Here is a 15761-nt window from a genome sequence, read left to right as displayed (position 1 = left end):
TTCATCTCAAAAAAAAAAAAAAAAAAAAAAAGGTCTTTGCCCACTTCAGTGTTTTTTTTGTAGTAGTTTCAGAGTTTGAGGTCTTAGATTTAAGTCTCAAAAATCCATTTTGATTTTTTTTTCTTTTTTTTTTTGAGACAGGGTCTCCCTTTGTTGCCCAGGCTGGAGTGCAGTGGTGCAATCTTGGCTCACTGCAACCTCTGCCTCTTGGGTTCAAGCACTTCTCCTGCCTCAGCCCCCCTAGTAGCTGGGACTACAGGTGCGCACTACCACATCTGGCTAATTTTTGCATTTTTAGTAGAGACGGGGTTCCACCATGTTGGCCACGATGATATTGATCTCCTGACCTCGTGATCCGCCCACCTTGGCCTCCCAAAGTGCTGGGATTACAGGTGTGAGCCACTGCGCCTGGCCAGTTCTATTTAATTATTTTAATTTCTTTGCCAAATTTATCTGATAGAATTCTGAATTATTTCTGTGTTTTACTTGAGAAATTCCTCAAAATAGCTATCTTGAATTATCTCTCTGAAAGGTCACATATCTCTGTTTCTCTAGGATTAGTGCTTGGTGCTTTAGTTTGTTTGGTGAGGTCACGTTTTCCTGAATGGTGTTGATGCTTGTAGATGTTCGTCATGTCTGGGCATTAAAGAGTTAGGTGTTTATTGTAGTCTTCACAGTCTGGGCTCATTTGTTCCTGTCCTTCTTAGGAAGACTTTCTAGGTATTTGAACGGGCTCGGATGTTGTGATCTAAGCTGGATCTACTTTAGGGGGAAGCCCACACTCAGTAATGCTGTGACTCTTGCAGACCCAGAGAGCTCTACCACCTTTGTGGTCTTGAATAAGATCTGAAAGAATTCCCTGGATTAACAGGTAGAGGCTCTTGTTGGGTCTTCCCTCACTTTCTCCCAGAGTCTCTCTGTCAGTGCTGAAGTGACTGAAACTGGGGGTTGGGGCAGAAGCACCCCTTTAGCTACCACCACTGGGACTGTGCTAGGTGAGAGCTGAAGCCAGCACAGCACTGGGTTTCACCCAAGGCTCCTGTAACCACTACATGGCTATCGTCTGTGTTTCCTCAAGGCCCTAGCCCTGTACAGTCAGCAGATGGCAAAGCCAGATAGGCTTATGTCCTTCTTCTCAGGATGGTGAGTTCCCCAGGCCTCAGGTTGATATAGAGATGCCATCCATGAGCCAGGGATTGGAGTGAAAAACTTAGAAATCTACCTGGTGTTCCTTTGCACGCAGCTGAGCTGGCACTCAAACTACAAGATACAGTCCTTCCCATTCTTCCCTTCCCTTGCCATAGGCAGAGCAGCCTCACTCTGTGGCCACCACCAGCACAGGCCCACAGGGAGTGCTGGCAGACTACCAGTGAGGTTCCGTTAAGGGCTAAGAGCTCTTCAGTCAGCTTGTGGTGAATGTTTCCTGGTCTGAGGCTCACTCTTCAAGACTCACCCAGGGCAGGTCCAGAAATGTTATCCACGAGCCAAGGCCCGGAATCAGGCACCCCAGGAGGCTTCTTGGTGCTCTGTCCCTCTGTGGTTGAGCTGGTAACTGAGGTGCCAGAAAGTCCCCTTTACTCTCTGCTCTGTTATTCTCAAGCAGGTGGGGTCTCTGACCGTAACCACCACAGCTAGCAATGTGCTGTGTTACATCTGAAGCTGGCACGTCTCAGAGTCTCACCCAGTGCCATCGCGTACTACCTGGGCACTGCTGCTTGTTATTCAGGGGCCAAGGGTTGTTTAGTCAGAAGGTGATGGGTCCTCCCATGACTGAGTTCTTCCCTTCAAGGTAGCGGGTTCTGTTTTGGTCCAGAGTGTGTCTAGAAATACTGTCTGGGTGGGCCTGGAAGGGGGCCTCACAACCTGCCCAGTGCCCTATCCTGTGGCTGAGGTGATATCCAAAATGCAAGACAAAGTTCTTTTTGCTCTTCCCTCTCCTTGAGTGGAAGGAAGGACCCATGTAGCCTGGGGTTGCGGGAGGGGTGGCACAAGCACACCCTTAGCTACTCCAGCTGGTGTCTCAGTAGGTTGTGCTCCCCCAACCCAACCAGGTCCACTGACTTGGAGCGCAGCTCAGCACAGGACATTTCTAGGGGTTGCAGTCCTTGTGGCCTAGACTGTCTTTCAAGTTTATTTAGGACTTCAGAGCCCTCCAACCCACAGTGGCAAGGCTTGCGAGATCTCAAGTCCTGACCATTGGGGTGGGCGATACCCCTCTGGCTGGGCTGGTTGATACGCTCACTCCCTGGGATGGCGTCCTTTGAGTTCAGCCCAGTTTTGCTTTCTGCTATGACAGGGAAGCACTGATTTCCATGCAATGTCTGACAGTGACTGCACTTTCCCTTCCCAGGAGCACAGATTATCCACAACAGGCAGCCACTGCTGGGGGATGGGGAGGGGTGGCATTGGCAAATCAAGACTATATACAGCCCCTTTTAGTGCCATTCCCATAATACAAACTTAATTCCAGGTACTGTGAGTGCTCACTTGATTTTTGGTTCTTATGAAGGTGATTTTTTTCTGTGTAGTTTTTAAATTTGGTGGTATGGGCCGGGCATGGTGGCTCATGCCTGTAATCCCAGCACTTTGTGAAGCTAAGGTGGGCAGATCACCTGAGGTCAGGTATTTGAGACCAGCCTGACCAACATGGCAAAACCACGTTTCTACTAAAAATACAAAAATTAGTCGGGTGTGGTGGCAGGTGCTTGTAATCCCAGCTACTTGGGCGGCTGAGGCAGGGAGAATTAGGGAGAATTGCTTGAACCCGGGAGGCAGAGGTTGCAGTGAGCCAAGATCATGCCACTGTACTCCAGCCACAGTGACAGAGCAAGACTCTGTCAAAAAAAAAAAAAAAAAAAGATGTTCTGTTAAAGTTATGATGGATGCTGCTTTCTATTCTGCCATCCTGCTCTGTTGTACCTCTGGAACTCAGTGCTTTCAACTGGGAACACTAGAGAAACCCTAAACCCTAGGTGCTAAGTCCATAACGCAGGTTGTATGGAGGTATTCCCATTTCAGTGAAACGGTGTGAACACTTAGAAGGTCAGGCCTGGATTTGGTAGCAGTACATGAAATGCTTAGAGATAAAAGTGATCAGAGTGGGGAGGTGATGTTACTTCAGTTCCGTCTGGCTCCACGTTGGAGAACGGAGCATGGCGTTAAGGGAGGAGGAAGGAAGACAGCGTTGAGGCTCATTCTGTCATCCAGGTGAGGTTTAATGGACAATCCTTGGCCAAGGAGATGTCGCTGGAATTGTGATTTACATTTGGTAAAGGAGCAGCGTGATTTTCTAATGTGGTCGGTAAGGACATGCAAGAGGGTTTCAGGCATGACCCTGGGGTTTTTTTGTTTTTGTTTTTAGATGGGAGTCTTGCTCTGTCACCCAGGCTGGAGTGCAGAGGCACGATCTCAGTTCACTGAACCTCTGCCTCCTGGGTTCGAGCACTTCTCCCTCAGCCTCCTGAGTAGCGGGGACTACAGGCACACGCCATCACGCCTGGCTGATTTTTGTAATTTTAGTAGAGACGGGGTTTCACCATATTGGCCAGGCTGGTCTCAAACTCCTGACCTCAGGTGATCCACCTGCCTCAGCCTTCCAAAGTGCTGGGATTACAGGCTAGAGCCACCGTGCCCGGTAACCCTAGGGTTTTTGGTCTTAGAAGCAGCAGGGATAGAAGCTGTATCAGCTGAGATGAGCAAGTTGGGATTAGGCATAATATTCAATGGGGGTATAAGGAGGGTTGTTTTCACCATGCTAAGAGCCTGAGATGCTTCAAAGACCAGTAAGTAGTGGCAGCAAGTGAGTAATGTCCACATAGGTTGCGATATCTGGGAAGGAATTGATATCGGAGACATGCAACATATGATAGCTAATGTGTGGACTAAGGTGAGTTAGCCATGGGTCCCGTTTTGGAGGGCACACTTCAGAATAAGGTAGTAAATGTTTCAGGGGGCCAGAAAGGAATGGTTGGAGGCTGAGGACTGGATGTTTTGCCTGGATTCTTGGGTGACATGATTGGCATTCATAAACACAGGAGAGGGAGGTAAGTGACAATGTCAGGTGTATCAGACGGCATAGCTTGTCATGGCGCGGACTTCCATGGAGATAATAGACATGAGACGTAGGCAGAAGTACAGGAGTAATTGAGCGAAAGGTCATCATTGCCGAGGGGTTGGCAAGTAAAGCACAGAAGTGGAATAGGGTCACGAATAGCTGAAGCCACACGTGGTTCTGTGTTGCTGTGGAACCGTGCAAGGAGGCCTTCATAGAATTACTTGAGACCACCACTACTTTTAGGATCCAATAGAATTGCAATTCTGTGGTAATAGTGGATCGGTTTGAATGGGCCATACACACTCTGGGTGGTGTCAGCCACGATGTGGTGTAAGGCCAAAAATGAAGGCCCAATGTGATTTGCCACGTGGATGCCTGGTGATATTGGTACGACCCCAAATGGCCTGAGTGCAAGTTTCTTTCCCATTTAACTATCTTTTTGTATATTTTAAATTTTTTTCTCGTGTGTGTGTGTGTGTGTGTGTGTGTGTGTGTGTGTGTGTGTGTGTGTATAGAAACAGGGTCTTGGCCATGTTGTCCAGGCTGGTCTTGAACTCCTGGGATCAAGCAGTCCTTCCACTTTGGCCTCCCGGAGTGCTGGGATTACAGGTGGGAGACTCCATGACTGGCTACTTCATGCTCTTAAGTAATGTATCTGAATGGGCGCAGTGGCTCACGCCTGTAATCCCAGCACTTTAGGAGGCTGAGGTGGGTGGATTATTTTCCATCAGGAGTTTGAAACCAGCCTGCCCAATATGGCGAAACACCATCTCTATTAAAAATACAGAAATTAGCTGGGCATGGTGGTACACGCCTGTAATCCCAGCTACTGAGGTGCTGAGACAGGAGAATTGCTTGAACCCAGGAGGCGGAGGTTGCAGTGAGCCAAGATTGCACCACCACACTCCAGCCTGGGTGACAGAGCGAGACTCCCGTCACAAAAAAAAAAAAAAAGAAAAAAATAGGTAATGTGTCCTAGCCTCTGAAGCCTTTCCATCGATGGGACCAGGCAGAGTTCAAGTCAATGGCATCCTCCTGAGGGAATCAGGCCATTACATTCTCTTCATCTTACAAAGCTTGCATGCCATGGCCATGGTTGCTCTCTCTTATCTACAATGCATCCCCCATGTGGCTTTCCGTGGTGAGTGGTGTCCCTCTTATCAGGCTGTTAATATGTTTGATTTTTTTTTTTTTTTTGAGGCAGAGTTTTGCTCTTGTTGCCCAGGCTGGAGTGCAGTGGCGCGATCTCGGCTCACTGCAACCTCTGCCTCCCAGGTTCAAGCGATTCTTCTGCCTCAGCATCCCGAGTAGCTGGGATCACAGGTGCCCGACACTATGCTCTGTTAATTTTTTGTATTTTTAGTAGACCGAGGTTTCACATTGTTGGACAGGCTGGTCTCAAACTCCTGACCTGAGGCGATCCACCCAGCTCAGCCTCCCAAAACGCTGGGATTACAAATGTGAGCCACTGCGCCTGGCTCAATACATTTGATTTATAAATTGCTCTTGATGACATCTGTAGAATATCAGATGTCATTTGTCTTACCAACATTATAACCCTAGGGGGAGATTTTAACCCACCCTAGTTGAAGAAAAAGGAGGGAATTAAGATACTTTAAGCTGGCTGGACACTGTGCTAATGCCTGTAGTCTTAGCACTTTGGGAGGCCTAGATGGGCAGATCACAAGGTCAGGAGTTCGAGACCAGCCTGGCCAACATGGTGAAATCCTATCACTACTAAAAACACAAAAAATTAACCAGGTATGGTGGTACACACCTGTAATCCCAGCTGTTTGGGAGATTGAGGCAGGATAATTGCTTGAACCCAGGAGGTGGAGGTTGCAGTGAGCCGAGATCGTGCCACTACACTTAAGCCTGGCGACAGAGTGAGACTCTGTCTCAAACAAACAAACAAAAACATATACTTTAAGTTGTTTAAAGGCCAGAGAGAGGCCAGTGGTGTGTGACAGTGAGCTGGGGATGGACATGGATATGTACCTGGAAGTCTAAAGAATGATGTGCATTCAGAGAGGGTATGTCTGATGTGCTGAAGGTGCCACATTGGGCTCTCCATGTCCTCGGTCATACTGGGGGAAGTGCCTATCAGGAGGGGGTGGACTCTTTTGTCACAGCCACTGCACAGATACCTATTTGTTCAACTAATTATTGTTGGTGGCTGTACCCCATGACCAGTGGGCCTAGTTTCTCCAGTGGCACCTGGAGGAGGTCATGGAGTCAGGGCTTTATTGAAAGCATACCAGGAACCTCCTCCTTGAGAGGAGGATGTGCGAGAGTAGATGTGTGGGAGAGAGGGATTGTGGTACCTCAGCATAGGGGCCGTTTGTAGTTTCATCTGTCAACATCATAACAGGGCACAGTGACTTTTGAAGACGTGGCTGTGAAATTTACCCAGGAGGAATGGAATCTCCTTAGTGAGGCTCAGAGATGCCTGTATCGTGATGTGATGCTGGAGAACCTGGCACTTATATCCTCCCTGGGTAAGTTGCTCACACTCACCTTGTGACCCAAGCTAGTCTCTGCTTTCCCCCCTCTTTCCCCATTGGCAAGACTTTCTCATGTCAGGAGCATGGACACAGCTTCCTGCTTCAGTTCTATGAGTAGGTTCTTGGTTGGCAGAACTGAGGTGTCCATACTGCCCTGCTCCTTTCTTGGAGCAGCCCCAACACCTGCTTTACTGCAGGCTCCCAGGGAGGGATTCATAGTCAGAAGCCCACCTTGTTAGTCCTTGGATGTTTGGGTGTCCTTGTCCAGATTTCAGGTTCCTGTGTACCCAGAGTCTACTTCCTTTCTCTAGCTGCTATTTTCTTATGCCTTCCTGTGGTGGGAATTGCCTTCACAGACTACATCACTGCCTACATAGACCACAGGCTGTTCTTGTAAGACCTTCTTTAGAAATTCTCCTTGAAATACTTTTTTTTTTTACTCACGTGGGCTTTCATGGGCTGAGTTGTTCTGAGACAATGTTGGCTGTTCCCTTGTTCTGTCTTTCCCTTAGTTTGTACGTTGTTCATTTCCCATGTATTTGATCTTCATTGTGGTGGGATGCACAGTCCTCCATGCTCCAGAAGATGCAAATGAATTCAGCCTCAGAATAATGGGCTCAGAAGGAATGAGTCCCTCAAGACTGGCACCCTGGGCTGGGCGAGGTGGCTCATGCCTGTAATCCCAGCACTTTGGGAGGCCCAGGCAGGTGGATCATGAGGTCAGGAGTTCAAGACCAGCCTGGCCAAGATGGTGAAACCCTGTCTCTACTAAAAATACAAAAATTAGTCGAGTGTAGTGGCACATGCCTGTAATCCCAGCTACTTGGGAGGCTGAGGCAGAGAATTGCTTGAACTTGGGAGGCAAGGTTGCAGTGAGCCCAGATTGCACCACTGCACTCCAGCCTGTGCGACAGAGCAAGACTCCATCTCAAAAAAAAAAAAAAGAAAAAGAAAAAGTGGCACCCTGGAGGAGGTCATGGAGTCAGGGCTTTATTGAAAGCATACCAGGAACCTAATGTATTTTAGTAGTATTTTTGTGGCAAGAGAAGTAGGCACACATAATTCGTCTTTTCTTCCTCATTCTTGAGAGCATCACACTTGTCACTTGTCTACCTTATCACTTCTACTCTTTTTTTTTTTTTTTTTTTTTTACCTTTGACCTACTTGTACCCTAATATCCATTCTCCTGTCTAATCTTCACATCTCTGGACCCCAAATCTCATCCGTCTTACATACATCGCCATCTACAGTGTTCTCCAGTGTTGGCATAGAGATTTGTGTTAGCAAATATATATGCTTTGTTAAACTGACGTCGAGCAGTAGCTGCTGTGTTGTGCTCCTGTTTTCCTTGGCCTGGACAGATCCCTCTCTACAGCACTCACATGTCATGAGGATGTAAAGTTCTGCAGATGAGTGGTTTGCAGATGCAGGAATTGTAGACCCTGCCTATACTCCCTGTGTTACATACCTGGTTGTGTCCTTTATGTCATGAGGCCTCCTACATTCTGTGACCTTTAGAGTCCAGTAATAATAAATAGCACCATCTTCCACCTGAAGCCAACGTTCTGTTCCTCCAAGTATTTTCTTGGAGTAATTCCTCAGTTTGTCAGATACACTTGTGGGTGGTCTGTGCCTTCCCAGCAGAGTTAACATGTACTTCACCAGCATTTTCTTGCTTTCAGGTTGTTGGTGTGGAGTGGAAGATGAGGCACCTTCTAAGCAAAGTATTTATATACAAAGAGAGACTCAGGTCAGGATTCCTATGGCAGGTGTGTCTCCCAAGAAGGCCCACCCCTGTGAGATGTGTGGCCCTATCTTAGGAGACATTTTGCACATGGGAGATCATCAGGGAACACATCACAAGCAGAAACTGCACAGGTGTGAGGCCTGGGGGAACAAATTGTATGACAGTGGAAACTTTCATCAACACCAGAATGAGTACATTGGAGAGAAACCCTACAGAGGCAGTGTTGAGGAAGTGTTGTTTGTGAAGAGGTGTAAGTTCCATGTGTCAGGGGAGTCATCTGTCTTCAGTCAGAGTGGGAAAGACTTTTTGCCCATTTCAGGATTACTCCAGCAGGAAGCCACTCACACTGGGGAGAAGTCAAACAGCAAAACTGAGTGTGTGTCTCCCTTTCAGTGGGGGGGAGCTCACTATAGCCATGGAGAATCCATGAAACATTTTAGCACCAAACATACACTCAGTCAGCACGAGAGACTTCTCCCTAGAGAAGAGTGTTATGTGTGCTGTGAATGTGGGAAATCCTTTAGCAAACATGCTAGCTGTAGTAATCATCAGAGAGTTCACACTGGTAAAAGACTTTATGAATGTGGAGAATGTGTGAAATCCTTTAGCAAATATGCTAGCTTCAGTAATCATCAGAGAGTTCACACTGGAAAAAAACATGAATGTGGAGAATGTGGGAAATCCTTTAGTCAAAAGAGAAGCCTCATTCAACATCAGCGATTTCACACTGGAGAAAAACCTTATGAGTGTGAAGAGTGTGGGAAATCTTTTAGTTCAGAAGGACATCTTAGGAGCCATCAACGAGTTCACGCTGGAGAAAGACCTTACGAGTGTGGAGAATGTGTGAAATCTTTCAGTCATAAGCGCAGTCTTGTTCACCATCAGCGAGTTCACACTGGAGAAAGACCTTATCAGTGTGGAGAATGTGGGAAATCTTTCAGTCAAAAGGGCAACCTCGTTCTACACCAGCGAGTTCACACTGGAGCAAGACCTTATGAGTGTGGAGAATGTGGGAAATCTTTTAGTTCAAAAGGACACCTTAGGAACCATCACCACATTCACACTGGAGACAGACTTTATGAGTGTGGAGAGTGTGGGAAATCTTTTAGTCATAAGGGCACGCTCATTCTACATCAGCGAGTTCACCCTAGAGAACGACCTTATGGGTGTGGAGAATGTGGGAAATCTTTTAGTTCAAACGGGCACCTTAGGAGCCATCAGCGTGTTCATACTGGAGAAAGACCTTATGAGTGTGGAGAATGTGGGAAATCTTTTAGTCATAAGCGCAGCCTTGTTCACCATCAGCGCATTCACACTGGAGAAAGACCTTACAAGTGTGGAGAATGTGGGAAATCTTTTATTGAAAAAGGACACCTTAGGAGTCACCAGCGAGTTCACACTACAGAAAGACCTTTTAAGTGTGGGGAATGTGGGAAATGTTTTAGTCACAAGGGTAACCTCGTTCTACACCAGCATGGCCATATGGGAGGAAGGCCTTATGTGTGTAGGGAATGTGGAAAATTATTTAAGAAGAAGTCTCGCCTCCTTGCACACCAGAGAATTCACAATGGAGAAAAGCCATATGCTTGTGAAGGTTGTCAGAAATTTTTTAGGCACAAGTACCAACTCATTGCACATCAGAGAGTTCACACTGGAGAAAGGCCTTATGAATGCAATGATTGTGGAAAATCATTTACCCACAGCTCTACGTTCCATGTTCATAAGCGAATTCACACTGGAGAAAAGCCTTATGAGTGCAGTGAATGTGGAAAATCTTTTGCTGAAAGCTCCAGTCTCACTAAACACAGGAGAGTTCACACTGGAGAAAAGCCTTATAAATGTGAGAAATGTGGGAAATTATTTAACAAGAAGTCTCACTTCCTTGTACATCAGAAAGTCCACACTGGAGAAAAGTCATATGAGTGTGAGGATTGTCAGAAAGTTTTTAGCAAGAAGGACCACCTCATTGCACATCAGAGAGTTCACACTGGAGAAAAGCCATATGAATGCAATGATTGTGGGAAATCATTTACCCACAACTCTGCATTCCGTGTTCATAAGAGAGTTCACACTGGTCACACGACCTTATGAGTGCAGTGAATGTGGGAAATATTTTGCTGGAAGCTCCTGTCTTGCTAAACAAAAAAGAGTTCACACTGGAGAAAAGCCTTATGGGTGCAGTGAATGTGGGGAGAAATTTAGCCAAAGCTTTTCACTTTTTCATCATCAGAGAGTTCACAAGAGAAAGGCCTTAATTGTGTAGTGAATGTGGGAAATCCTTTGCCAAAACTTTCAGTCTCATTAAACACAGGAGAGTTCACACTGGAGCAAGGTCTTGTGATTGCAGCAAATGTGGAAAAAAAGTTACCTGAAGGTCTTCTCTCTTTGAACATCAGAGTTCACACTAGACAAATGAAATACATTTGGGCGATTTTGTAGCCACACCTCTGTGCTCCTTCAGCATCAGAGAGTTAACACTGGATCAGGGCCTTACCAGTGTGACAAATGTGAGATATTTATGTAGAAATCTAGCTTCATAATACACAGGAGACTTACCACTGCAGAAACGCTTTTTGAATGTATTGAATGCAAGAAAGGCTTCAGCCTTTTTTTTTTTTTTTGAGATGGAGTCTCTGTCACCCAGGCTGTAGTGCAGTAGTGTGGTCTAGGCTCACTGCAAGCTCTGCCCCCCGGGTTCACACCCTTCTCCTGCCTCAGCCTCCCGAGTAACTGGGACTACAGATGTCCACCACCACACCCGGCTAATATTTTGTATTTTCAGTAGAGACAGGGTTTCACCGTGTTAGCCAGGATGGTCTTGATCTCTTGACCGCGTGATCCGCCCACCTCGGCCTCCCAAAGTGCTGGGATTACAGGAATAAGCCACCATGCCCAGCCCGGCCTTCAGCCTTCTTATTAGAGCCTCAAACATTGTCATGAGAAAAACACAATAGATGTATATGGAATGTTACTTCTTTTTCAATGTAACATTCGAGGAGCTCCTTTGAGGGTGCCACCTGCCTAGATTGAATGTCATTTATTGAGAATCTGCAAAAGTTTCAAGCATGGGGCAGCTACAGTACATTTTTCACTCTACCCAGGTGCCTTGCTAGATTTTTTTTTGAGATAGTGTGTCACTCTGTCGCTCAGGATGGAGTGTAGTGATGTGTTCACATTTCTTGATCTCCTGGACTTGTGATTCTCTTGCCTCAGCCTCTTGAGTAGCTGAAACCACAGGCATGCACCACCATGCTCCACTAATTCTTTAAGTTTTGGAGAGACAGGGTCTCACCATGTTGCCCAGGCTGGTCTTCAACTTCTGGACTCAAGTGATCTTTCCACCTTGGCCTCCAAACATGCTGGGATTACAGGTGTGAGTTACTGTGCCTCACTTTTTTTTTTTAACTTTTAATTTCTGATCTAGTCACAGAAGGATTTGTTGAGTAGCTTCAGCACTTCTTCCTTTGTCATTTTTTTCTGTCTGATAAGTCGTGCCATGGACCTTACCCATTTTTATCCCAGAGGCCTCTTATGTTGACTTGAAAAGATGAACTATGTCTTTCAGAGATCTTGTGGTTATCACATAAATCTTGACAAATTTTCTACCCTCCAAGTCATGATCCTAAGGACAGCTTGCCTCCCATTTCTCCAGTTTGTGCTATTATGGAGGCCTTATTGTTTCAGCCTTCTTCAATCTTGAGGGTTGTTGTCACTGTATGCGTGGTTCAGAAACAAGTAGGTCCTGTTACCATGAAGGGGGTCACAGCTTTTGTTGGCATAGCTAAACTCTTTGTGGCTCATGGGACAGTATGAATGCAGAACATAGCTTTCTCCACTTGTGGACTGCTTTGCATAGCTGCCAGAGGCCTCCAGAGAAGGCCTTCAGGGCTTTGTGGTCTTTATTTGTAGCATGGATACTAAAATTTGTGGACTCATAGGTCAGCTGGGTACAGGGCACTTTTTGTGACAATTTCTGGTGTTTTTTGAACAAGACAAAATTCTCACTTTTACGAGGTATATTGCATTGTACTTGGTACTGCTGAGGGAAGTTTGTTCCCCAGCTCTTGCACTGCAGACACATGCCTTGATATCCAGAATTCTGTAGGATAATATCACAGATTGTAATGCTATTGGGTGAAATTATAATTTTATAGAATTACTGCATTTATAGGCAGTGGAGGAGACAGAATAATGTAATTGCAACACGTCTTTTGTTTTTTTTTTTTTTTTGAGACAGAGTCTCGCGCTGTTGCCCAGGCTGGAGTGCAGTGGTGCAATTTTGGCTCATGGCAACCTCCGCCTCCCAGGTTCAAATGATTCTCCAGCCTCAGCCTCCCGAGTAGCTGGGACTACAGGCATGTGCCACCACACCCAGCTAATTTTTGTATTTTTAGTAGACATGCGGTTTCACCGTGTTGGCCAGGCTGGTCTCGAACTCCTGACCTTGTGATCCGCTGGCCTCAGCCTCCCAAAGTGCTGGGATTACAGGTGTGAGCCACCGTGTCTGACATAATGCATGTCTTTTAAAAGGGCATCCACGATGATCCAGTCACTATGTATGTGATGAATATGCAGATACAGTAATTTCAGTTCTTCCATAATGATGAATGTTGTATTGTTGAGGCCATTGTCAGAGGAAATACTCTAGAGGTTTTGTGAATTCCTGTACCCATTCTGGGCTGTGCACCTCAAGGTCATTCCTGCATTAGCAGGAGGAAGATGATAGGGAGAAGGGAGATCTCAGTTCAGTGATGTGGCCTTTGTGACCAGCCAGCCAGTTAATCAGACGGAAATGGCCTTATTGCCACATCAATATTTGCTACCATGGAGGCTAGTTTTCTCACTTAGGGCATGAGAAGAATTGGTGTAGTCAGTATAGAGTTGCCAAACCTATTCTCCAAAAATAATGATAAATATTTTTCTTTTGAATTGCATTTTTTTATTATTATTTTTAATTTTTATTTTTTTTGAGATGGAGTCTCGCTGTGTTGCCCAGGCTGAATGGAGTGCAGTGGCACGATCTCGTCTCACTGCAAGCCCTGCCTCCTGGGTTCACACCATTCTCCTGCCCCAGCCTTCCAAGTACTTGGGACTACAGGCACCCGCCACCACACCTGGCTAATTTTTTGTATCTTTACTAGAGATGGGGTTTCACCGTGTTAACCAAGATGGTCTTGATCTCCTGAATTCGTGATCTGCCCACCTGGGCCTCCCAAAATGCTGGAATTACAGGCATAAGCCACTGCGCCCAGCAATTTTTTTTTTCTTTTTTGAGATAGAGTCTCACTGTCACCCAGGCTGGAGTACAGTGGCATGACCTAGGCTCACTGCAACCTCTACTTCCTAGGTTCAAGCAATTCTCCTGGTTCAGCCTCCCGTGTAGCTGGGACTGGAAGCATGTGCCACCACGCCCAGCCAATTTTTGTATTTTTAGTAGAGACGGAGTTTTGCCATGCTCGCCAGGCTGATCTCGGACTCCTAACCTCAGGTGATCTGCCTGCCTCAGCCTCCAAAAGTGGTGGGATTACAGGTGTGAGCCACTGCTCCCAGTCTGAAGTATATTTTAAAGCAGTGATAAGTTGTAAGTTATAAATGACATTCAGTAAAGTATGCATATTTAAGCTGTAGTATGTGATAAATTTGGAGTTTCATATAATCCCATGAAACCACTGACATAGTCACACTAATGAATTTAACACCTTTATATTTACCTGGAACCTTTTTTTTAAGTCTTTCTTTCTGTTCTCCAGACGATCAATGATTTACTTTGCTGTACAGTAAAGTACTTTCCATTTTCTGGAATTTTAGATGACTGATGTAATAAAGTGTTTCCTCGTATAATCCCTGGGTGCTCTCTTGTATCATTTTTTTGTTTTTTAATGACCAGTATATATATATATTTATATTTTTGGAGACGGAGTCTTGCTCTGTGCCCAGCCTGGAGTGCAGTGGTGCGATCTTGGCTCACTGCAAGCTCCGCCTCCCGGGTTCATGCCATTCTCCTGCCTCAGCCTCCGGAGCAGGTGAGACTACAGGCGCCCGCCACCACGCCCGGCTAATTTTTTTTGTATTTTTAGTAGAGACGGGGTTTCATCGTGTTAGCCAGGATGGTCTCGATCTCTTAACCTCGTGATCCACCCGCCTCGGCCTCCCAAAGTGCTGGGATTACAGGCTTGAGCCACCACACCTGACCCAAAATGTATTTATTTAATATTAATCACAAGGCGTCCACCAAGGCTTAAATTAAAAGACAAAAGAAAAATAGTACCAAAGCTCAAGATACAGAGTTCTATACAGAAATCACGGAAAGGGCAGACAATCTAAGGAAAAATTAAAAAAACACAAGGATAGGCTGCGCAGCCTGGGTCAGAGCTCCTGGCTGGTGACCTACTTTGAGTAGCTTTCTTGCAGATACTTCCTTATTTTTTTTGAGACGGAGTTTCACTCTTGTTGTCCAGGCTAGAGTGCAATAGTGAGATCTCAGCTCACCGCAATCTCCGCCTCTCGGGTTGAAGTGATTCTCCTGCCTCAGCCTCCCGAGTAGCTGGGATTACAGGCACATGCCACCACGCTTGGCCAATTTTTAATTTTTTTAAATAGAGATGAGGTTTCTCCATGTTTATCAGGCCTTGGACTCTCTATCTACCTCAGGTGATCCACCCACCTCGGCCTCCCAAAGTGCTGGGATTAGTCGTGAGCCACCGCGCCCGGCCCTTTCAAGTACTTCTTAAAGCTGTGGGGTTTCCCAGAGCTTGGTAGCATGTGTGTTCAAAGGGCTATTTATTAATGTTGGGTTCTAGCAGGCACTGGATAGAGAGCAGGATGGTCCTGATATCATACAGGGCAGACCACTTCTCCTTCAGGATTTCCAGGCATATGTTACCCTGGGTGTTCATGTTAGGGTGGTAGCAGGGTGTGAGGAACTTCACCATGGGTGCATTGTAAGGGTGGGTAGTCACTGAGGAACTCTAGCAAGAGTTTATACCTCAGGTCTTCATACACTGTGCCAGCAGCTCCATGGATAGTCTCCATTTGATAAGGCTTTCAGGGCAGGCAGAAATTCTTTTGTCACCAGGCATTGTGAGGGTCACCAGCTCCTGCTGTAGCCTTTTGCCTACAGGGTCCCAGGCAATGCTCCTGCTGGGCTCAGCTCCTTTATGGGTGGTGGCAACACTGACAGCGACTGTGTCAAAGTTTTGGGAGGCTACCTGGGTGGCAAGAACTCAGAAAATGTGACTGCATCTGTGATCATCATGTTTATTTTTTAATCTTTATTTATTTTGAGACGGAGTCTTGCTCTTGTTACCCAGGCTGGAGTGCAGTGGCATGATCTTGGCTCACCACAACCTCCGCCTCCCGGGTTCAAGCCATTTTCTTGCTTCAGCCTGCGGAGTAGCTGGGATTACAGGCACTTGCCACCATGCCTGGCTAAGTTTATATATATATATATATATTT

At 46.2% G+C, this 15761-nt stretch overlaps 1 protein-coding gene and 1 pseudogene across 1 annotated transcript in view; one reads left to right on the top strand and one right to left on the bottom strand.

Annotated features, from left to right (window-relative positions):
* ZNF814 (zinc finger protein 814) overlaps positions 1-11874 on the top strand; it is a 16881-nt gene extending 5007 nt beyond the window's left edge. Inside the window, 7 exon segments of the mRNA XM_011979706.1 lie at positions 6426-6552; positions 8241-8882; positions 8964-9353; positions 9438-10381; positions 10383-10407; positions 10574-10910; positions 11215-11874. Of these exon segments, the coding sequence (XP_011835096.1) occupies positions 6426-6552; positions 8241-8882; positions 8964-9353; positions 9438-10381; positions 10383-10407; positions 10574-10677 (2232 nt within the window). The 3' untranslated portion in view covers positions 10678-10910; positions 11215-11874.
* A 2797-nt stretch (positions 11875-14671) lies between these two features.
* On the bottom strand, positions 14672-15629 carry LOC105539451 (annotated as a pseudogene).
* Positions 15630-15761: the final 132 nt, after the last annotated feature.

This window comes from Mandrillus leucophaeus, unplaced genomic scaffold (genome assembly GCF_000951045.1).
Source record: "Mandrillus leucophaeus isolate KB7577 unplaced genomic scaffold, Mleu.le_1.0 Scaffold205, whole genome shotgun sequence".
Classification (NCBI taxonomy): Eukaryota; Metazoa; Chordata; class Mammalia; order Primates; family Cercopithecidae; genus Mandrillus; species Mandrillus leucophaeus.
This window is presented reverse-complemented; position numbering and strand designations above follow the sequence as displayed.